This window comes from Lipotes vexillifer, unplaced genomic scaffold (assembly GCF_000442215.2).
Source record: "Lipotes vexillifer unplaced genomic scaffold, Lipotes_vexillifer_v1.1 scaffold1011, whole genome shotgun sequence".
Taxonomy (NCBI): Eukaryota; Metazoa; Chordata; class Mammalia; order Artiodactyla; family Lipotidae; genus Lipotes; species Lipotes vexillifer.
In genome coordinates this window covers 2,527,604-2,549,507 of record NW_006787698.1, presented here as the reverse complement: position 1 = coordinate 2,549,507, position 21,904 = coordinate 2,527,604, and the positions used below count along the sequence as shown (strand labels likewise).

The 21,904-nt window shown below is 49.7% G+C and overlaps 2 protein-coding genes, 1 non-coding gene and 1 pseudogene across 4 annotated transcripts in view; 2 read left to right on the top strand and 2 right to left on the bottom strand.

Moving 5' to 3' along the window:
• C3 (complement C3) overlaps nt 1-2,736 on the top strand; it is a 36,650-nt gene extending 33,914 nt beyond the window's left edge. Inside the window, exons 36-41 of the mRNA XM_007460578.1 lie at nt 897-1,002; nt 1,410-1,499; nt 1,665-1,748; nt 2,164-2,247; nt 2,336-2,471; nt 2,554-2,736. Coding sequence (XP_007460640.1) covers nt 897-1,002; nt 1,410-1,499; nt 1,665-1,748; nt 2,164-2,247; nt 2,336-2,471; nt 2,554-2,695 — 642 coding nt within the window. The 3' untranslated portion in view covers nt 2,696-2,736. The remainder of the gene's footprint in view (nt 1-896; nt 1,003-1,409; nt 1,500-1,664; nt 1,749-2,163; nt 2,248-2,335; nt 2,472-2,553) is intronic.
• A 3,558-nt stretch (nt 2,737-6,294) lies between these two features.
• TRNAG-CCC (transfer RNA glycine (anticodon CCC)) lies at nt 6,295-6,367 on the bottom strand. Its single transcript has one exon. It is a non-coding gene; the product is annotated as a tRNA-Gly (tRNA).
• A 294-nt stretch (nt 6,368-6,661) lies between these two features.
• Nucleotides 6,662-7,949, bottom strand: LOC103083418 (C-terminal-binding protein 2 pseudogene; annotated as a pseudogene).
• A 4,246-nt stretch (nt 7,950-12,195) lies between these two features.
• Nucleotides 12,196-15,699, top strand: TNFSF14 (TNF superfamily member 14). 2 transcript variants are annotated; one of them, XM_007460576.1, is made up of 4 exons: nt 12,196-12,520; nt 14,002-14,038; nt 14,284-14,325; nt 14,946-15,699. In XM_007460576.1, the coding sequence occupies exons 1-4, from the start codon at nt 12,302-12,304 to the stop codon at nt 15,371-15,373; spliced, it is 726 nt and encodes a 241-aa protein (XP_007460638.1). In that variant the 5' UTR covers nt 12,196-12,301; the 3' UTR covers nt 15,374-15,699. The 2 variants fall into 2 exon arrangements, with proteins under 2 accessions (XP_007460638.1, XP_007460639.1); XM_007460577.1 differs by having other exon boundaries at nt 12,302-12,416; nt 14,009-14,038; nt 14,946-15,373.
• The last annotated feature ends 6,205 nt before the right edge of the window (nt 15,700-21,904 follow it).

Sequence of the window (21,904 nt, the reverse complement as noted above, 5' to 3'; positions counted from 1 at the left end):
CTAGGATTCTGGACTCCTCTGCTGGATCCATCCTTTCTAGAAGAAAATGGGGTTGTGCATGAGATGGGTTGTTTTTTTTTTTTGAGATGGGTTTTTTAATGGTTTTCTTTTTTGTATTTTAATTTTTGTACCTTAAAATTTTTATATAATTTCAACCTTACAGACAAATTTCAGAGCACAATGAAGAACTTCCATATAACCTTTACCCAAATTCACTAATTGTTATCATTTTCCTCCAAATATACATGATGCCTATGTGTATGTACATATATATCTGTTTCCTTCCTTCATCTCTCCCTTCTTCCCTTTCTTTTTTCTTTCTTCCTTTCTCTTTATTTATTGCAACTTTATTGAGATTTAATTGACATATAACATTGCGTAGGTTTAAGATGTACAATGTAATGATTTGATATGTGTATATATTGGGAAATAATTACCACAATAAGGTTAGTTACATCCATCCCCTCACATAGTTATAAAGTGTGTGTGTGTGTGTGTGTGTGTGTGTGTGTGTGTGTGTGTGTGTGTGTGTGTGTGTGTTAAGAACTTTTAAGATCCAATCTTTTAGCAACTTTCAAATGTCTATTGCAGTCTTGTTAACCATGGAATGTTTTTAAGGATATAGATAGCAATCCTTGGCCCAGAACTCAATCACATGGCCGCATGGAACTGAAAACATGCTGAGAAGTGTAAACTAGCCATGAGCCGAGGAGAAAAAAAAACGGATTTGATGAACTGCTCATTAATTTTTTGGCAAAGATTCCTGCTCCCCCGCATCTTGCCCACCCATGTCCTTCCTTGATCCCTCAGTTTCTCCACCACTGCTCCAACCTCCAGACCCCATGCTGGACTTCCTCCCATGTCACCCCCTTGACCAACCTCCTCCTTCTTTCCAGGTCTCACACAGCCTGGAGGACTGTCTATCCTTCAAAGTTCACCAGTACTTTAATGTGGGGCTTATACAGCCTGGGGCGGTCAAGGTGTACTCTTATTACAACCTGGGTGAGCAGCTGTCCTAGGCCCTGGGATCCCAGGGATCTGGGAATTAGGAGTCTAGGGGTCCCAGGAATGCAGGAGTTAAGAGTCTGGGGGTCCCGGGAATCCAGGGGTTAGGGGTCTGGGGTTCCCAAGATCTAGGAGTTAAGAGTCTGGGAGGGTCCTGGGAATCCAGGAGCTAGGAGTCTGGGGGTCCCTAGGATCTAGGAGCTATAGGAGTCTGGCGGGTCCCGGGAATCCAGGAGTTAGGAGACTGGTGGTCCTGGGGATATGGGAGTTAGGGGTCTGAGGGTCCCAGGGTTGGAGACCTGGCCTCAGCAGGTCTGATGGACTGGAGTTGGGAAACTGAGCCCCCCCAGCTGTGGTCTCTGGGGTGGAGGCCCTATAGCCCTCGCCACCTCGTCTGCCCACAGATGAAGTTTGCACCCGGTTCTACCACCCGGAGAAGGAGGACGGGATGCTGGACAAACTCTGCCACAGAGATACATGCCGCTGTGCTGAGGGTGGGTGCGCAGGCGCCGGGAGGGGTGGCCACGCCCACTGGACCCCTGATTCCTCGGGGTGGGGGCGGTGACCCAGGAGGGCTGGGCATGCTCGTGAGTGGTAGGCCCTGAACGAGAAGCGGGACTTAGACCGTGTCCCGCGCCCACCCCCCCCCCATCCCACAGAGAACTGCTTCATGCACCACACGGAGGACGAGGTCACCCTGGAGGACCGGCTGGAGAGGGCCTGCGAGCCGGGCGTGGACTATGGTGAGTCTGGCGCGGGGTGGGGGCGGCGCGGGCGGCGCGCGCATGCGTGGTTGTGTGTGAGCGGAGGTGTGACGGCGCGTGTGACTGTGGTTGTGTGTGTGATGTGTTGTGAGGGGCTCTGATTGCACGGGGAACCGTGGTCATGAGGGGGATGGTATGTGGGCGTCTGTGAGAGAGGTGTTTGTCAGTGGACAGGAGCACCTGTCGTTGTGCCTGTGACTGTCGTTGTGGACGGCTGTGATTGTGTGCATGGCTGTGAGTGTGGCTGGGTATGTTACTGCGGTGGGGGGCGGGCAGGGGGCTTGAGCCTGCCTGGCTGTGGTCCTGCCTGTATGGGCTTGGGAGGAGCTGGGTGCCAGCGCCCCACAGACAGCCCTGCCCAGGACCCACGCTGTCTTCTTTCCCCCGCCCACAGTGTACAAGACCAGACTTCTCAAGAAGGAGCTGTCGGATGACTTTGACGATTACATCATGGTCATCGAGCAGATCATCAAATCAGGTTAGCCCTGTATCTGCTGTCTTTCTGCCTCCCCCTCGCCCGTGTCCATCCCTCCCCCCAGCTCAGCTTCCCTCTCCCTCCCCTTCAGGCTCTGATGAGGTGCAAGTTCAACAGGAGCGTAGGTTCATCAGCCACATCAAGTGCAGAGAAGCCCTCAAACTGAAGGAGGGGGCCCACTACCTCATGTGGGGCATCTCCTCTGACCTGTGGGGAGAGAAACCCAAGTGAGTGCCCGCCCTGCGCCTGCGCGTGCTCACCTCCTCCCGCCCTTCCCCTCCCCCTCCTGACCTGTCTCTCTTCCCCCAGCATCAGCTACATCATCGGGAAGGACACCTGGGTGGAGCTGTGGCCTGAAGCGGATGAATGCCAAGACGAGGAGAACCAGAAACTGTGCCAGGACCTGGCCAACTTCACCGAAAACATGGTGGTCTTTGGCTGCCCCAACTGATCCCGCCACGATTGTCCACCCAATAAAGCTCCAGTTCTATTTCACAAGTCTCCCAGAGTCTGGAGCTCTCTGAGAGGGGGAGAGAGGCAGCTGTGATCCCCCGCTGCCTCACTTGCTGCTCAGCTCCATCCTACGGGAGCTTCCTGTAGTTCACCTGCAAGTTCGCAGGCTTCCTCACCTACAGCGCATGTGCCTGCCTCACCTGCACCCAGCTGGGAGCGCACCTGCATCTTCCCCTCAATCTCAGCTGCACCTCAGCTCCATCCGTACCTGAATTTTCATTTGTATCCTCGCCAGCAGCTCACTGCCCCTTCACCTGAGTTCTCACCACCTTCCTTACCTGCCTCTTTATTGCATCGTCACCTGAACTCTTACCAGGATCTCATCTGAATCTTTACCTGCTCTCTCACCTCAACCTGCACACTCGCCTGTATTTTCTGCATCTTCACCTGCTTCCCCCACCTACATCTTTATCTGTAAACTTACCTGTATCTTTACAAACATGCTTACCTATACTCTCACCTGTCTTTCCACTTGCATCGTCACCTGTATTTTCCACTTGCATCTTCATCAACGTGAGGACCTGCATCTTTACCTACATTCTTCTCTGGATCTCTTCCTGTATTCTTACCAGCATCCTTATCTACATCCTCACCTGCGTATTTACCTGCCTTCTCACTTGCACCTTCTCCTGCGTCTTTACCTATGTGTTCACCAGCATCAGAACTCTCCAGTCCTCCTCTGCCTTCTCACCTTCATGCTCACCTGCATCCTTACCTGCCATCCTCACCTGTTCTCATCTTCATCCCATTTGCTCTCATCTGCAGCTCACTTTCACTCCATTTCCTGTCTGACGCATGCCATTTGTATCCTCTAGACTCACCCCACCCTCCAGGTCACCACTTTGTAGATGGGCCTGAACAGACTGCTAAGATTGTGTGAGGCGGCTGGGCCTGGAGGGGGCGGTAAAGGTCAGGCAGAGTGATGTTTCCAGCTGGAGCCCTGAGGGACCAAGCCAGAGATGTGACTCGTATCTCAGCGGTTGAAGGAGGAGTGCAGGGGCTGTTGTGGTCACAGCCTCACCAGAAACACATGGTGGGGCAGCAGCCACAGTTGAGTGAGGCCACTGGCTGCCAAGGGGCCCCAAGCGCCTCTTCTAACTCCACCTGTGGTCCCTTGAGGACCGTTGACAGGCTCCGACTCGGTAAGGTCATCACAGGAAAACCCCCCTGAACCTGGAAGTCACGCCTGCATAGCCCCCTTCCCCTAAGACCCTGGGTCCTGGAAACCCCACCTCCCAACTTCAGGAATGTTGGGGAAATTGACTCACAGCCTACCCCCGCTCCCTCCAGCCTCCAGTTGCCGGACACCCCCGTTGAGGAGAGACGCAGAGATCCTCATTACTCACTAGGTGTCACAGCTGACATCTGCCAGGCCCCCCTGCCCTCCTTTGTGTGCAATTTTTCGTTTCTTTTCTTGCTCTGTTTCTTTAATGTGTGGGATGTTTTCGTTTTGTTTTTTGTTTTTTACTTTTTTTTTAGCATCTAGGTCTCTAGGCTGTGAACAGCACAGATAGGACCTTACATTCTAAAGATAGCATGGGGTTGATTTCAGACAGTGAGGGTATCCAAAAAGGAAAGGAGATCAGAGTGACCTGGGAAGCCTGCCTGCAATTGGGGCCAACCAGCGAAGTCATTTAGATTGAAGGATGGTTCACTTTATGTGTCAATTTTGTTAGGCTATGGTGACCAGTTGTTTGGTCAAATACCAGGCTAAATGTTTCTCAGAAGGTTTTTTTTTTTTTGAAATTTTTTTACTTTTTATTGAAAACTGCACTGAACACTAAATGTCCACCTTTACAATAAACAAATACAGTAATGGTAACACACTAAAATAAAACATATTTCTGATAGCCATTATTTTTCTGTTTGGGACAGTTTTGAAGGTTTTTTGGTCACAAAACAGGAATGTCAGGATTTCCCTGGTGGCGCAGTGGTTAAGAATCCACCTGCCACAGCAGGGGACACGGTTTCGAGCCCCAGTCCAGGAAGATCCCACATGCCGCGCAGAGCAACTAAGCCCGTGCGCCACAACTACTGAGCCTGCGCTCTAGAGCCCTCGAGCCACAACTACTGAAGCCCACGCGCCTAGAGCCCGTGTTCCGCAACAAGAGAAGCCACCGCAATGAGAAGCCTGCGCACTGCAACGAAGAGTAGCCCCCGCTCGCCGCAACTTAGAGAAAGCCCACGCGCAGCAAGGAAGACCCAGCACAGCCAAAAATAAGTTAAATAAATAAATTTATTTTTTTAAAAACTTGAAAGAAAAAACCGGAATGTCCCTATCCAAAGGCTCAAAATAGGCCATCTTTTAACCAAAAAGGCGGTGATTCACAAAAGGCTATGAATACAACATGTAACTAGCTGATATAAATCTAATAGAATTTGTTAAAATCAGTCACATCTAATAACACACCTGAAGTATTCTTATATAAAATATCTCATGAAGAAAAGAAGACTTTATCAATGTCTAAAAAAGTGCGTTTGTTCATAGACAATCTGACAAGTTACCATAAAATGTTTCCTGAGACGTAATGCAACATTATTCTTCTTGAACACTTTCAGTTCAAGACTTGCCCCTCAATAAAACAGATGAGGATATGAAACAGAGAAAATATTTTCGATTATAAACAGCTTGTGAAACTTAATACTTTTTTTTTTTTTGCATCATCAGAAGGCATTACTGAACTCACAACCAACTTGCCCGCTCTGTATGCAGTTCAGATGGGTGAGGCTTCTCTGTACAGAAGCCTGTACTGTCTTCGATCCTATGCTCGTGGTTGTCTAACACAGTTTTCTCCCCATTTTGTAGTAATTTAACCTTCCTATTAGCAAAAAAAGGTAGCCAGCCCCCGTGGACTGAAGGAACTAGAGTCAGGATGGTGATTTCCTCTTACTATTTTTTACTTTGATGTTTGGAACTCTTTTTTGTTGTTGGGTTTTGGTTTTGTTCTTATTTTTTAACTTTTTTTTTTTTTGGCTGCATTGGGTCTTTGTTGCTGAGCGTAGACTTTCTCTAGTTGCCACGAGAGGGGGCTACTCTTTGTTGCGGTGCGTGGGCTGCTCAATGCGGTGGCTTCTCTTTGTTGAGGAGCACAGGCTGTAACCGAAGAGACCTCAGTAGCTGTGGCTCGCGAGCTCTAGAGCGCAGGCTCAGTAGTTGTGGCGCACGGGCTTAGTTGCTCCGCGGCATGTGGGATCTTCCCGGGGCGGGACAGGGGAACCCACGTCCCCTGCATTGGTAGCAAGATTCTTAACCACTGAGCCACCAGGGAACCCCAGATTTTTTAATTTTTTTTAAAATTTTTTGTTTGTTTGTTTTTAATTGAAGTGTAGTTGATTTACAATGTTAAGATGTTTGGGACTCTTGATGCAACATTGTAGAGCAAGGGGTTCAGGACCTGCTGTGCCCAAAGGATGGATAAAGGAAAAAGATCTATTTATTCTTTTATTTTTTAAAGAAATTGGCAATGTAATTTTTTCAAGTACTTTTTTTTATTTATTTGGCTGTGCCAGGTCTTAGTTTCGGCACGTGGGATCGAGTTCCCTGACCAGGGATCGAACCTGGGCCCCCTGCATTGGGAGTGTGGAATCTTAACCACTGGACCACCAGGGAGGTCCCAAATCTATTTACTCTTTGTGATTGGATGCACAGATGAAAAACTTAACACACAATAACAGACGTTGGTCGTTACTAAATCACGTCCAGTCTTTCTCCGTGCTTCTGTAAGCAGATGACATCTTCCGTTTGCCCCTGTCGCTAGCTCTTTTGTGGTTTCAACACCGTCCGTGATGCAAATGTCCAGAATCAGTTAAAAAGACTGTCAAATCCCTTTTCTCTTGGTTCATCTATTTTTCACTGTCTCTTGGTGCCAGTTGTATCCAAATGATTACCTTTCCTCACTCTCTGCTATTGCTTGTTGGGGTGTTCTGGGTTGTCCCCATGTTTTCGTGGGCTGGTTGGGAGAGGGAGCTTGGGAAGGGTGTGCCCCCGTGGGGAGGTTGTGGGTCACCAGGATGCCCCGGGGCATGATCCCTTCCATGGCTGCAGGAAGTCCTCCCGGAGCTACACCCATGATGCCTGGCGGGCATCTGTAGGTGGCACCGTTGGACTCTGGATGAATTGCTCGCTGATCTATTACGGACCAGGGTGCTGTTATGACCAAGAATTCCTTGTTCACACAGTTTCTTAAGCTCTCTGGCACGCCATATGTGATTGCCTGGCTGGTCTCTGCTCACTATACCAGGCCGTGTGAGGTGTACAAATGAGATGTGGTGCATCTTTCAAGGGACCCTGAGCAAAGCCGAAAGGCTCCGATTGGTGCACCTGGAGGGCCGCCCCCTCGTATCCTGCCTTCCTTGAAGGCTTAGGCTAAGACTTTCTCATCCACCGGTCCTCCGTGGGTGGCATTCACTAGGAATGCCCCTTGTCTCATCTGCTTTATAGTAAAATCAATGATGAGGTGCTGGTTATATCCGTTGAGACTACAGTGCAAGGAGATGCAGTCTCTCTGATACAGTAAGTCCTGTAGGGTGCAGGTCCTCTGCACACCCAGGGACGCTCGATCCCATCCTGCAAGTAGGGATCATAAAATATGATGCTGAATCCAAACCATCTGCCCCGTGCCACAGAAGCGCATGAGGCCCAGCATCTCCCCCACGGATGCAGGCTGCCCCTGAGGCAACCTCCCGGATCAGCTCGACGCTCTGTACCCACGGGCTTTCCACAGTGCCTGGTACAGCCATGGGTTCCCCCGGGACAGATTGAGGATGTGGCAGGTGGTGGAGTCGTCTGTCTCTTCCACGGCCGCCATGGGATGTTAGCACAAGGCGATCCCGAGCTCGCCCGCAGCCTTGCCGTCCACGTGGTCAAAGCCGCTGCCTATCCGCACCATCACCCTCGGGGCCTCGAACTCTTTCAGGTCCTTCCCGGTGAGGGTGATGATGTGGTACATCGTGGCACAGACAGCCTCGTTTAAAACCTTCTCGTGGATCTCCTGAGTGGACTGTGCATCACAGAAGGCCACGGTGGCCAGGTCCTTCAGGTTGGGCATCTCCACTGTGCAATCTCGGCCATGGAGCAGCGCCATGTGGGGGTGGGGGCGTGCAAGGGGCCCATTCATGATCTAGGGGAGGATACCTTCACAGATTCTGTCCAATCGCTGTCGCTTGACTTTGTGCTTATCCACAAGGGCCATTCTTTTTTTTTTGGTCGCGGAGCGCGCACCATTCCGGTTCTTAGTTCCCGACCAGGGAGCGAACCTGTGCCTCCTGCAGTGGAAGTGTGGAGTCCTAACCACTGGACTGTACAAGGGCCATTATTTATCGAACTTTGCACCTCTCTCATTCAAGAGCCCAAGTGCGCCTCTAAGAACTTTGGGACCCTCTCAGGAATCTGCGGGCATTATGCCACTAACCACCCAATATAAATTTGTCCACAAACTCTATAGTTCACGTCATGGGCTGTCCGTCTTTTCCTTTTTTAATTAATTTATTTTATTTATTTATTTTTGGCTGTGTTGGGTCTTCATTGCTTTGTGCAGGCTTTCTCTAGCTGCACCGAGCGGGGGGCTACTCTTCGTTGTGGTGCACGGGCTTCTCATTGCGGTGGCTTCTCTTGTGGAGCACCGGCTCTAGGCACGCGGGCTCAGTAGTTGTGGCGTGCGGGCTCAGTAGTTGTGGTGCACAGGCTTAGTTGCTCTGTGGCATGTTGGATCTTCCCAGACCAGGGCTCAAACCCATGTCCCCTGCATTGGCAGAAGGATTCTTAACCACTGCGCCACCAGGGAAGCCCCCGTCCTTTTAAGAGATTCCAACTTCATTGATTTAAAACCATTTCAGGTGATGAAACCCAAAGCAGAAAGATTCTGCTTCTCCTGGAGTTTCTTCTCATGGGGCAGGAGATGCCAGCTTTCCTTATTTATGGGCAGGAGGGGCTCTGGGGTGGACGGGACTTCCAGCAGCTAACTCTCCTCTGTAGGTGTTTTTAAAGATGTGATTCACACCTATGGCCAGTTGACTTTAAAAGCAGATTACCCATGGGACTTCCCCGGCAGTCCAGCAGTGGAGACCCTGAGCTTCCATTGCAGGGGCATGGGTTTGATGCCTGGCTGGGGAACTAAGATCCCACATGCAGTGCGGTGTGGCCAAATAAATTAATTAATTAAATTAACTTAAAGCAGATTACCCTTGATAATGTGGGTGGGCCTCTTCCAATCAATTGAAGGGCTGAGGAGAAAAAGTGGGTTTCCTGAGGAGGAAAGAATTCCAGCTGGCAGTGTGCAGATTCTGCCCGAGATTCTTGCCGTCAGACTCAAGACCACAGCATCAACTCTTAACTGAATCTCCAGTCTGCTGGCTTGTCCTACGGATTTCGGATTTACCAAGCTACAAAATCACATGAACCAGTTCCTTACAATCAATCAATCAATCTCTCTCTTGATTGATAGATAGATGATAGATATTAGATATAGAGATACATTATTGGTTCTATTTATCTGACTAACCCTGCCTAATATGGGTGGTCAGGGAAGGCTTCTGTGAGGAGGGGGTTCTTGAGTCAGGACATAGATGACAAGGAGGAACCAGTCATGGGGGATCTGGAAAAGACTGCTCCATGCAGAGGGAACAGCAAGTGCAAAAAGCCCCAGATGCCCGGGTGCAAGGGCTTCAAGATAATGAAGACCATTCAGTGTCTATTGTCTTTTTTTAACTTATTTTATTGAAGTATATTTGGCTTACAATTGTTCTTTTGCCCCACCGCTTGGCTTGCAGAATCTTAGTTCCCTGACCAGGGACCGTGCCCTTGGCAGTGAAAGTGCAGAGTCCTAACCACTGGGCTGCCAGGGAATTCCTCTTAATGTCTATTCTTACCTCAGGGAACAGCCCTTCTTCTATAAAGGGCTGTATAGTAAATATTTTAGACTTTCAGGACCGAGAGATAAAATCAAGGATATTATAAAGGTACTTATAAAATGAGAGGAAGCTTCCAGCCTGCCATATGCCCCGTTTGCTTGGGATGGGCCACCCAGGGTGGAGGACGTGATCTGTGCTCTGCTACTGGAAACATTCTCTGGATGAAGAATGATGGGCCCAAGGCTTGGAGATCCAGGTGGGTAGAGAGGGTGTGGGATGACCACTGAGGCCAGTTTCTCTCTGCTCCAGTGACAACCAGATCCCAGGCAACCTCTCTCTCCCAAATTCCAGCTGTCTCATGTGGATTAGCTGGCCAGAGTTGAGGCAACATGCTGAGTCACCAACCCTCAGAATGAGATTCATCCACTCAACACCCAGCGGTTGATGACAGAGGACATGCCAACATGTAGGTGGCAGCCAGTGTGACCAGCTACAAAGGGTGGACAGCGGTGAGCGTTGGCTGCTGGCCAAGGAGGCCGGCACTGGGAGCAAAATGGGGAAGAGGGGCCAGAGGAGGATGCCCCATCTGAGACCCTACCACTCACTAAAATGTCAGCCCCCAAAAGCAGCTCCTGTGGCTGTACAGAAACATGAGCCTGGCCTGATTCAGCCCGTGAGCCATAATTTGCTAATCCCCATAAGCTCAATGGAAGGTCATTGGAAGATTTTAAGCATGGAAGAGGTGAGACCTGACTTATGTGTTTAAAAGCTGATGCCAGCAGTTCCAATCCTAAGTACACACCCAAAAGAATAGAGAGCTGGAACCCAGACAAATACATGCACACACATGCTTGTAGCAGCACTTTTCAAAATAACCAAAAGGTGGAAATAACTTAAATGTCCATTAACGGAGCAGTGGATAAGCAATATGTGGTTCATCATACACTGGAATATTACTCAGCCTTAAAAAGGAATGAAGCACTGACACTCGCTACAATGTGGATGAACCTTGAAAACATTATCCTCAGTGAAAGAAGCCAGACACAAAAGACCATGTAGTGTATATTTCCATTTTTTTGAAATGTTCAACACAGGTAAATCCATAGAGCAGGAAAGCAGACTAGTGGTTGCCAGGGTCTGTGGGTGGGAGAGTTGGGGAGTGACTGCTTAATGGTTATAAGGTTTACTTTTGAAATGCTTTGGAAGTAGGTAGTGTTGCACAACATTGTAAATGTACTAAACGACACTGAGTTGCTCGCTTTAAAATGGTTTGTTTTATGTGGTGTGAATTTACCTCAATTAAATAAATAAGCGAGGCCATGCCAGCTCCAGGGTAGAGAATGAATTATAAGGTGGCAAGAGGTAAAGTAGTACATCCATTTGGGAAGCTACTGCAAGAGTCCAAGCAAAAAATGATGCCAGCAGTTCCAATCCTAGGTATACACCCAAAAGAATTGAGTGTCTTAGGGCATCCGGGCTGCTATAAGAAGATACCCTAGACTGAGTGGCTTAAACAACAGATATTTACTTCTCACAGTTCTAGAGGATGGAAGTCTGAGATCAGGGTGCCTAAGGGGTTGAGTTCCAGTGAGAGCCCTTCTCCTGGCCCTCTTCGTGGCTTGTATCTGGCCTCCTTCTCTCTGTATCCTCACATGGCAGAGAGAGAAAGAGAGCATGTATCTTATATCTCATCTTATAAGGACACTAATCCCATTCAGGAGGGCTCCACCCTCATGCCCTAGCACCTCCCAAAGGCTCCACCTCCAAATACCATCCCATTGGGGGTTAGGGTATCGACATCAATTTGGAGGGCACATAAACATCCAGTTCATAGCACTTAGGGTGGTAGCAGTGGAAATGGAAACAGGTGGGTGCATTTGAGATCTGGTTTAGAGGTTGAATCAACAGGGCCTGCTGAGGGTAGGATGTCGTGACAGGACGGAAGGAGGGGTCCAGGACGACTCCCAGGCCTTGAGTTTAGTTAGTCGAGGAGACAGTGGTTCTACCCTCTGACTGAATTTCAATTAAAACTTGCATGCATGCACACACGTGTGCATGCAGACATGCAAGCACACTCAAGCATGCAACTGCACCTGCACATACATGCATGAACACGCATGCATGAGTGCACACACACAGACACACATGCACACACAGGCATATACACACCCACATATATGCACACACACAAACCACTCGTATTTTCCACTGCTCTTATCACCATCTCAAACACTAAATAGTGTTTCCTTATTGGGCTTTCTTATTAGTTTTTCTCAGCCTGCTAGAATAGGAGCTCCATAAGACCAAGGGCTTTTGTCTCTCTTGCTCATGGCTGTGCCCCCAAACCTAGAACAGTGCCTGGCACACAGGAGGTGCTCAGTAAGTATTTGGCAACCATGTGAATGACACGGCCAGAAGGGAAAACCGGGGCTTTCCCTCTCCCATCCCCACCTGAGTCACATCTTCAGATGCTTCTGGAGAGACTCTGAGTGAGAGAGGGGGGGCCGGGCCAGGGCTGGGGGGACAGGAAGAAGAGGATGAGTGGGGAGGGGGAGGGGCAGCCCCGGGACCCACAGGCGCCTGTCGGCGGCGTGAAAAGCCCGGGAGTGTTGGGCAATCGTGGTTTCCTCCCAGCCCGCAGGACCCAGCCGTGCCAGCCCAGCCCCGGGCGTCTTGGGGCCTCGTCCGCTCAGGCATGGAGGAGACAGTGGTGAGGCCCTCGGTGTTCGTGGTGGATGGACAGACGGACATCCCTTTCACAAGGCTGGGGCACAGACGCAGGAGACAGCCCTGCAGTGCAGCCCGGCTGGGCCTGGGCCTCCTGCTGCTGCTGGTGGTGACCGGAGTGGCTGTCCAGGGCTGGTTCCTGCTGCAGCTACACTGGCGCCTGGAGGTGATGGCCGCCCCACTGCAGGTAAGTGGTGCTGGGGTCGGGGTGGGAGGGCTCGAAGCCAGTGCCACTGAGCATCTGTGTGTGTGTGTATGTGCAGAATGGAGGACAGACTAAGAGCAGCTCAAGGCAAGTTAATTCACCTCTTGGAACCTCAGTTTCTTCATCTGTAAAATGGGCGTGATAATAAGCATCTTCCTAGGGAATAAAATATGACACTGTGTGTGTGGTGCCCAGCTGGCCCACAGCAAGCATTCAACCAATGGGAACTGACATTTTTTTTAAATTGAGATATAATTGACATAGGACATTGTGTAAGTTTAAGTGTACAACATATTAATTTGTTACATAAATATTGCAATAGGGTTGCTATTGTAGTGTTAGCTAATGCCTCTCTGGTATCACATAATTATCATTTCTTCTAGTGGTGGGAACTAACAAAATCTAAGCCTTTAAGAAGTTTAACGTTTATAACACAGTTGTGTTGTCTGTAACCCCTGAAACCGACATTCTGACATGGCTAGTTATTATTATTTTTTTAATATTTATCTGACTCTTCCATTTAGCCACTTTTATTTTTATTTTTAATTTTTTGGCCATGCCACACAGCATGCAGAATCTTAGTTCCAAGACCAGGGATGGAACCCACACACCCTGCATTGGAAGTGCAGAGTCTTAACCACTGGACCACAGGGGAAGTCCCTGACATGGCTGGTTATCATCAGCCGTAACCTGATCACCATTTTTGGGACTGTCACTAATCCACTTTGTCCGAGTCTGTGAGAATCTCTCTCTGCATCCACTTCCCACTGGCCTTGGATGTCTCCGTCGGTCTGTCTGCCACACCTGTGGGTCTGTGTGTCCCAAGCCACGCCCATGTGGTCTCAGCCTTTTTGTTTCCAGGTCCTTTCTCCTCATGGCGGGACCTGTGCTGCTGTCCTGCACCCATGTACCCACACGGCCATGTGCTCACCTGTCTACAGCCCATGTGTTGACATCATGTGTCTTTGTTTCTGCGTCTCTGTGTGCCCAGACCCACGTGGCTCCGTAAACCACGCAATCCATGTACCTGCATCCACGTGTGACTTGTCAGTGTGTCACACAAGTGTCCAGGTCTGTGCCCATGTGTCCATATCCACATGTTAGCATTTATGTCCAAGTGTCCAGCCATCCAGGTGGCCATGTGTCTTTGACAGCACTTATTTAATAAACCCTTATAGTACCTGCTCTCTGCCAGGTACTGTAATATGCTTTTCACATGAGAATTCGCTGAATCCGAAGCAGGCACTTTTCATGTGTCCACTTACAGAGGGGAAAACTGAGGAACTGGATGGTTAAGAGCCTGCTGGGAGGCGGGGTGTGAGGTGGGGTGTGCACATGGCCTTGGATATGTCTGAGGGTGATGTCTGTGCCCGTGGTCTGCATGTGTCTCTCAGCCACGAGTCTGAGTGATGCCAGGGCGTGGGCCCCGCAGATCCTCACCATGGGCTGCTCTGCACTTTTAGGACAGAGGTGCAGGATCCTGGGATCAGCTGGTGCAAGGTGAGTCAGGGTCCTGGTCCCAGGAGAGGGGATGGAATGGTTCCCACGCTTCCCCCACCCCTTCAGCCCATTGCCCAATGTGGTTTGCACAACTGGCCTAAGCCCCACAGATGCCTGTCCCCCAAGCTGGAGAAGCGGAAGTTTGGGTCATTCCGGAAAGGGTGGGGTTGACACCAGGAGGCGGACTGAATGACCCCTCTGGATGCTGGCCCTTACCCCTCTGACTTCTGACCCTCTCTCCCCAGATCGGAGGCCCCAGCAGGCCAACCCGACAGCACACCTCACAGGTGAGGGGGCCCCCAAGTCCTGGCAGGGGTAGGGGTTCAGCATGTCCTGGGGAGACCAGACAGACACCCCAACATGGCAGCGTATTCCTTCATTCATTAATTATTCACAGAGTTGCCCAGAGCACAGGCACTGCCTAGGTCTGTGAATTTCCTAATTTTATTTATTGAATAAACCCTTGTGCCAGTGCTTACTCTGTGGCATGCACCGTGACGTTCTTTCCACCTATTAATTCATTAAATCCTTAGCCGGTACTATTCAGAGCTCCATTTTACAGAGAGGGAGACTGAAGCACTCAGAGGTTATAAGCCTGCTGGGCCAGGATGTGTTCTGCCACTTACAACTTTTGACAGTTTGGGCAAATCAATTGCTCTGTGCCTCAGTTTCCCCGCCTGCAAGAAGGGGATGAAACGAGTTAAGATGTATGATGTGGCCCAGGCCACCTCCTGGGCCTCCGTTTCCCCAGCTGCAAAGTGAGGATAAAGTGAGTTCATATATCTAAAGCTCTGGAACAGCCTAGCACAGAGGGGGTGGCGCTCAGAGAGGGGTGGTGACTGGCCTGGGGTCACACAGCAAGCGTGGGACCTGTGCCTACCAGCTCCCCCTCTGTCTCCCTCCGCAGGGGCCAACTCCAGCCTGACAGGCAGTGGGGGCCCGCTGCTGTGGGAGACGAAACTGGGCCTGGCCTTCTTGAGGGGCCTCACCTACCGGGACGGTGCCCTGGTCATTGCCCAGGCCGGCTACTATTACATCTACTCCAAGGTGCAGCTGGGCGGTGTGGGCTGCCCCCAGAGGCTGACCGGCGGCCTGCCCATCACCCACGGCCTCTACAAGCGCACGGCCCGCTACCCCGAGGAGCTGGAGCTGCTGGTCAGCCGGCGGTCACCCTGTGGGCGAGCAAGCAGCCCCCAGGTCTGGTGGGACAGCAGCTTCCTGGGCGGAGTGGTCCACCTGGATGCCGGGGAGGAGGTGGTGGTGCGCGTGCCTGATGAGAGCCTGGTCCGAGTCCGCGATGGTACACGGTCCTACTTCGGGGCGTTCATGGTGTGAAGGAAGGAGCCAGGGTAGACTGAAAGGAGTCCGACAGACAGAGACCTCAGAGGGTGCCTCGGGAGACAGGAAAACCAGCAAGCAGAGATTTTGGAGTGTGCCCGGGAGAACCCCAAACTCAACAGGTGGAGAGCTAAGTGGGGACCACCGGGACCAAGAACCAGTTATCCCACAAGGTGAAAGACCTAGCAGACACCTCTGAAGAACCAAAGGAGACTGCAGACCCTGCCATGGACAACACTGAAGACACAGATCTGGAGACTTGGGGGTCTGTTAGCCCTCAAGCAGGGGTACAGCTGATCTGCCTGATATTCAGGAAAAAGGGGTGAGGGGTGGGTATTTATACTTCTGATTCAGAACTAAATGGGACTTGGGGGTCCAGGGAGTTGGCTGAGAACAGGAAACGTCTTATCACCCTCTCCACTCTCACAAGTGTGGGCAGAGTGGGGGAGGGCAGATTTATCATCAGGATTCACCCACCAGTGGAGAGCCCAGCCCAGCCCCACCCATGGTCTTAGTCACCTACCCAAGTCCCACCTACGGGCTTGTGGCCACACCACAGCCTGGCCATGAAGTTACACTCAGAGATGCAGGCATAGGGATGTGATGGTAGATGTTTGACAGCCAGGTTTTCTGGGAGGGGAGACGCTTTGTAGTATCTGTCGATTTCCATGGTGTAAATATTCCCACTGTGGCTGGTCTCTGTCTCCCATATATATCATCAACCAGATGGCTGTATCCCAGCACTGCTAAGAGCTCACATTCCATCAGGACAGCAAAACTGTTTCAGCACCCAAGCCAGAGCCTGGCACAGAGCCACTTGGAAAATGTTTGCAGAAAAAAACACAAAGAAAGAGAGAGTGAGAGAAGGAAGGGACAGAAGGAGGGGGGAAGAGAGGTAGGGAGGGAGGGAGGGAGGGAGGAAGGAAGGAAGGAAGGAAGGAAAGAAAGAATGAAAGAAAGAAAGAAAGAGAGAGAGAGAGAGGGAGGGAGGGAGGGAGGGAGGAAGGAAGGAAGGAAGGAAGGAAGGAAGGAAGAAAGAAAGGAGGGAGGGAAGGAAGGAAGGAAGGAAGGAAGAAAGAAGGGAAGAAAGAAAGGGAGAAAAGAAAGAAGATACCATCACAGCTACAGCATCACAGAGAATCACAGCCCCACAAGTTCAGTCACTCCTTCACAACCACAGACACATACACACAAAGCATCAGATTCTCATACAACCTCACACAAGTCATAGCATCACAAGCCCTCAATCACAAACACTGCATTACAACCACATAGGACACAGTCACACACAAGTCACCATCAGAGCCTCAGTCACCCACACAGGCCATACAGTCACACCACGTGTGACACACAGAGTACAACGCTTCTCACATCAGACTTCCACATGCTGTCTCACAGTCACACCCATCACACACAGAGCATCACAATGGCAAACGCACAAATACACACACAGCCTCAAGTTCCTCCTAGCCAAGACATATACATCCTGAGGTGAGGACCAGACTTAGTCTGTAGCCCTGGTCCCCTTGACCACTGGTCTTGGAGATAAATGGTGAACTTTGCACCTGGATCTGTCTAGTTCTTAGGGGAAGGACGGCTCATGAAGGCACAGGGATAGATGGAATGACCCACAAAGGTCACTTTTACAGCTGAGAAATATGAACCCAGCTGGCTCAACTCCATGCAGGAAGCTTAGCAGGGAAACCAGAGACCTGATGCCCAGGTCTGCCTTAGCCTCAAATCTACAATTCCTGAGAAAGTAGAGGCTACACACTTCCAAGTACCCTTACTGCAGACATCCAGCGCAGATTGGCTGTCTACCCAGCCAGTCAGAAGCTTGGAGTAACTGGGGGCATGAAAGAGTGTGGGGCGGGGCAGATAATGATATGCATACAAATCAAATGGTTTATGCAAATGAGCATGGACCCAGGGAGTGAGACTTCCCTGGATCCTAGGATGAAGACTCAGACCTCAGAGGTGAATGAATCATTCTTGTTATTGTTGATGTTGTTGTTGACATTGTTGCCTGGTACAGGGGTGAAGGGGGCTTTGTGATCAGATGGTCCTGGGTTCCAAGTCTACCATACCACTTCCTGGCAGTGTGACCTGGAGCAAATCCCATCACTTCTCGGTACCTCTTAGGTAACAAGAGTCCTTACCTCCTAGGTTTATTGTAAAGATTAAATCTGATGAGGAAAAAACCATTTGGTGTGGTGCCTGGTACACAGTAAGAGATCCATACGTGTGTGAGTGCCGTAAGTGATTTACAAATGTTAAGGAGAGCATTTGTCAGGCACGTCCCCTACGCCAGGTACCTCATGCAAGTCACACCTTTATCTAGATCCCTGGGCAGGAGCTGTTGTCGCCCCCACGTTCCAGATGCAGAGAATGAGGCAGGGATGCGTCCCCCACTCTGCCTGCACCAAAGGCACACAGCTTCGTGCCTCTCTGCCTGTGTTGGGCTGGTGGGAGATGAGACAGCACCAGTTGCCCAGACCCCACCCACAGTGGAGTTTCCTTTACTCTCATCGTGGCCTCTCTGTTTCTGTGGCTTTAATGAGGAGACCAAGGTGTGAGGAACTTATCAAAGCCACCAGCAGCCACCAGCGTCTGCCTGGGGATGGAACCTCTAAGTTTAGCCTCCGAAGATCATTCCTGGGAGGGGCCTTGATTTCAGATAAAGTGCAGGAGCAGCAAGGCCCTAGCCCAAGCCAGTGACCTACTTTACAACTTCTTAGAAGTCTATCTACTTGATTTCCGCTTTCACCTCTGGTGTCTTTTCCGATTTCACCCTCCCGCCCCACCAACTCTCTCAAGACCCAAAGTCTGCTATCCTCAGACTCCTTCCCAGCCCAGGGGCAGGAAACTCTCCTGCTTCTGTCCATCTCTTGCCAGGATCCAGAGGTAATAGAAGGCAAAATAATGGTGATTACATTGTTTCTTAATTTCCTATGATGACACGATGCCCTTCCCTGCTACATCTCACTGCATACAAACACTGAGATGCATCATCTCAGAGAAACAGAATGGGTCTTACACCAGAGCCAGACCACCTGGGTTTAAATCTCTGCTCTGCCATTTCCCAGCTGGGTGATCTCAGGATCCATCCTTGGCCTCTTTAGTCCTTAGCAGATATTTTTTTGTGAGCATAGCTGTAATCACATGCACATTTAAATTTCGGGTTCTTTTCAATTATTACATAAGGTGACCTTACATCCATAGACCACGTCTAGTCACTGAGTGTGTTTTTCAAATGGGAATTCATAGCCAATGTTTAAACATTACAAAACTTTCCACGTGGACAAATCCAGATTTCATGGCAAGTTGGAGGTTACAACTCAGGCTGGGTAGCGGTTGTCCCCTTTGGACAGGGCATGAGCTCACCAGCTCACAAGAGTCTCCACCCCTCCCTGCGGTTTCCCACTTAAAGGCTGAATGTCAGTTGCCTTTCTTCATCATGTTTGCATGATTGTTTTTCTTAAAATAATAATGATCTTTAATTATAGGTCATAACTTCTAATGTACTCACTGCATGACAGGCACTGTCATGTGCTAAGTGCATTAATTCACAGTAACTCATTGAATTCTCAATGGTGGGGGCGGGTACTGTTATAATACCCATTTTATCGATGGGGAAATCTAAGCACAGAGACGTTAAGTCATTTCTCCATCAAGGGTGGGAAAATATATGACAGCTTAGATGACCATGAGTTTCAAGAAAAATGAGAGTTCCTAGTTGTATTAGTTTCCTATTGCTGCTTAATACAATACTAATTTGTTATCTTACAGTTCTGGAAGTCAGACGTCAGAATTGAGTCTTATGGGACTCAAATCAAGGTATCAGGGGGCCACATTCCTTCTGGAGGAAAGATTTGTCCCCAAGCCCTTTTCTCAGGCTCTACCTCTTTGGAAGCCCAAACTAAGACATGTGTGTAACAAACATGAATCTCAGCTCACAAGGAGTGAAAAATCATTCAACTTCCTTTTATTCATAACGCAACTTAATTTATGCAAATATCCTTTTGCACTGGCATGCTGAGACCTTGATATTAGTCAGTTGGGAACCATACCTCCCCACATGCTCCTGTTCCAAGACTGCCAAAATTCCAGGGAGCTTAGGAAATGCCAAGGCATTAAGGATGAGGGAGGGATCTGTCTAATTCTCTAGCTACACATGCACACTGGTGCCCCGTCTCTTCTGATCCGCCTACCCTCTATTTTCCCCCTTGTGACCTATCAAAAGTGGTACTTTCTCTGCCACTCCTGAAGCTCGTTCGTGAAGCTGACTTTTAAGCTAGGTTTAGGTACAGGAAACTCTTTGAGGCTCTCTGTGGCTTCAGCTGCCCAGAGACACCACTGAGTCATTTCCTTTTTGGGGACCTGCAGCCTCTGTTCAACGGGGAGCAGTACTCAAGCCTCTTCTAGTTTTCAGTCCCCCTAGAACTTCTCTGGGGGAACCTTCCATGTTCCCAAGGTTGTTTTTTTTCCAAAAAGCAGAGCAGAGGAGCTTCCTGCCCTGTCATGGCTGTTGAACTGTGTCTTCCCCAGAATTCATATGTTGAAGCCCTAATAAGGGGCTTATAAGAAGAGATTAGGACACAGATGCACACAGAGGGAAGACCATGTGAGGACACGGGGAGAAGGTGGCCATCTATACAAACCAAGGAGAGAGGCTTCCGAAGGAACCAACCCTGCAACCCTTTGATCTTGGATTTCCAGCCTCCAGAATTGTGAGAAAACAAATTTCTGTGGTTTAAGTCACTCAGTCTGTGGTCCTTTGTTATGGCAGCTCCAATGAACTAATATATCACCCTAAACACCCTCCTGCCCCACCCCACTACTTGGCATAGTTAAGATATGCCAAGTGCTTAATAGAGCAGTTCCTGGCACATACTAGGTGCTCAGTAAACATTGGCCATCGTTGTTGACATTATCATTATTTATTTCTCCCATCCCTTTCCCCATTTGGGCAGAAGTTGGCTTTGTATGTTCATTTCTTCACAAAAGAGATGGTGGAAAGCAGGAATAACCTATGAATCTCCACCTGGCATTGATCTCCAAAAGCATAAAGTAATGGAGAGGTTTAGGGTTTGGCCAGAATTGGCGGGGGTTACGTAGGGATAATTCTGAAGAGCCACCCTGGCTTCAGAGCTCCCCGTGAGACCCACTGAAGCCCCTGCTGTCAGAGCCCAGCACTTCCCTCTGCCGGGTCCTGCTGCCCTCACACCCTCACACGCGCTGAACCTGACAGCATTTGGCAATTAACCTCCACCATGCAAATCTCCCTTGCAGAGCCTGTTTTGTGGAAACACAATCTTTTGAGAGTGGCCTCAGCTGACACAGACAGACCCTGCTCCTACTACAAACTCATAGACATGCTGAATAAAGTATAATAAAATATTACAACATATAGATGAACTTGAAGAAAGAAACATCCCTAGATGCTTTTGGAAGAGAGAAATTAAAGCCAGAGTGACAATGGGGAGGGGGGAGAGGCTGTTGGTCAATGGATCAGGGTGGGGGTGGGGATTGGTCCCAAAAGTAGACTCTAGGGGACAAAGAAATGGGGATGTGGTAACCCTTAGTGTCAGCGATGTGGCTCAGATCTGTAGGACGCCAAGGAAAGGGAACTGGGGCACCTGCCCAGAGCCTGAAGCTTGGAAAAGTAGTCCATTCTGATTAAGGGGGTCTAGAAAAAGTCTACCTATTATGGGCAGGGAGAAAAGTCACCCACAAAGGATGGAGACCTCAGACCTGCTTCACGTATGAGTGCATTTGGAGTCTCCACAGAAAGTGCAGGAAGCAGAGGGCAAGCTCCTTGCGGTCAGGGAATGTGTCTTGTTTTTTCCATCTCATAACCAGAACACAATAGGTTCTCAGATGATCGTGGTTGAATAAACTGACTGTGACTTACCTTGACCAACAGAATGTTACGGAAATGACATTCCAGGAATTCTAGAATCTAGTCCTCAGGAGGCCAAGTAGCTTCCAACGTTTGTCTTCTCGGAGCCCCGAGTGGCCATGTGAAGATGTACAGCTATCCGGTGAGCGAGGATGGGTGGACGGAGAGCCCTGGAGGATGAAATGATGCGAGAGGCATCCGTATAGTTCCACCAGCCCCAGATAAGCTGCCCCAATCCATAGAGCGGAAACTAACCATCCTCACCAAGCCCTGCCAGGCCAACTCACAGAATTATGAGCAAATTAAAAACTTGTTGTTTTACACCACTAAGTTTGGGGTGACTTGTTATGCATCAGTAGGTAACTAATAGACTGTGCAAGCCCTTTCTATAACCATACAGATAGATAGGCAGGCAGACAGACAGACAGGGAGATAAATAGATGGATAAATAGATGGGTGTTTCGATGGGTGGATAGATGAGTAGGTGGGTGGGTGGATAGATAAGTAAGGGGATGGATGAATGAATGGGTAAATGAGTGAAAGTATGGGTGGGTGGGTGGATGGATGAATGGATGGATGGATCGATGGATGGATGGATGGATGGATGGATAGATGTGTGGATGGGC

Coding starts and splice junctions, on each gene's coding strand:
- TNFSF14 (XM_007460576.1), top strand. CDS start 12,302: ATGGAGGAGACAGTGGTGAGGCCCTCGGTGTTCGTGGTGGATGGACAG. Junction 12,521..14,001: donor TGATGGCCGCCCCACTGCAG/GTAAGTGGTGCT, acceptor CTGCACTTTTAG/GACAGAGGTGCAGGATCCTG. Junction 14,039..14,283: donor CTGGGATCAGCTGGTGCAAG/GTGAGTCAGGGT, acceptor CTCTCTCCCCAG/ATCGGAGGCCCCAGCAGGCC.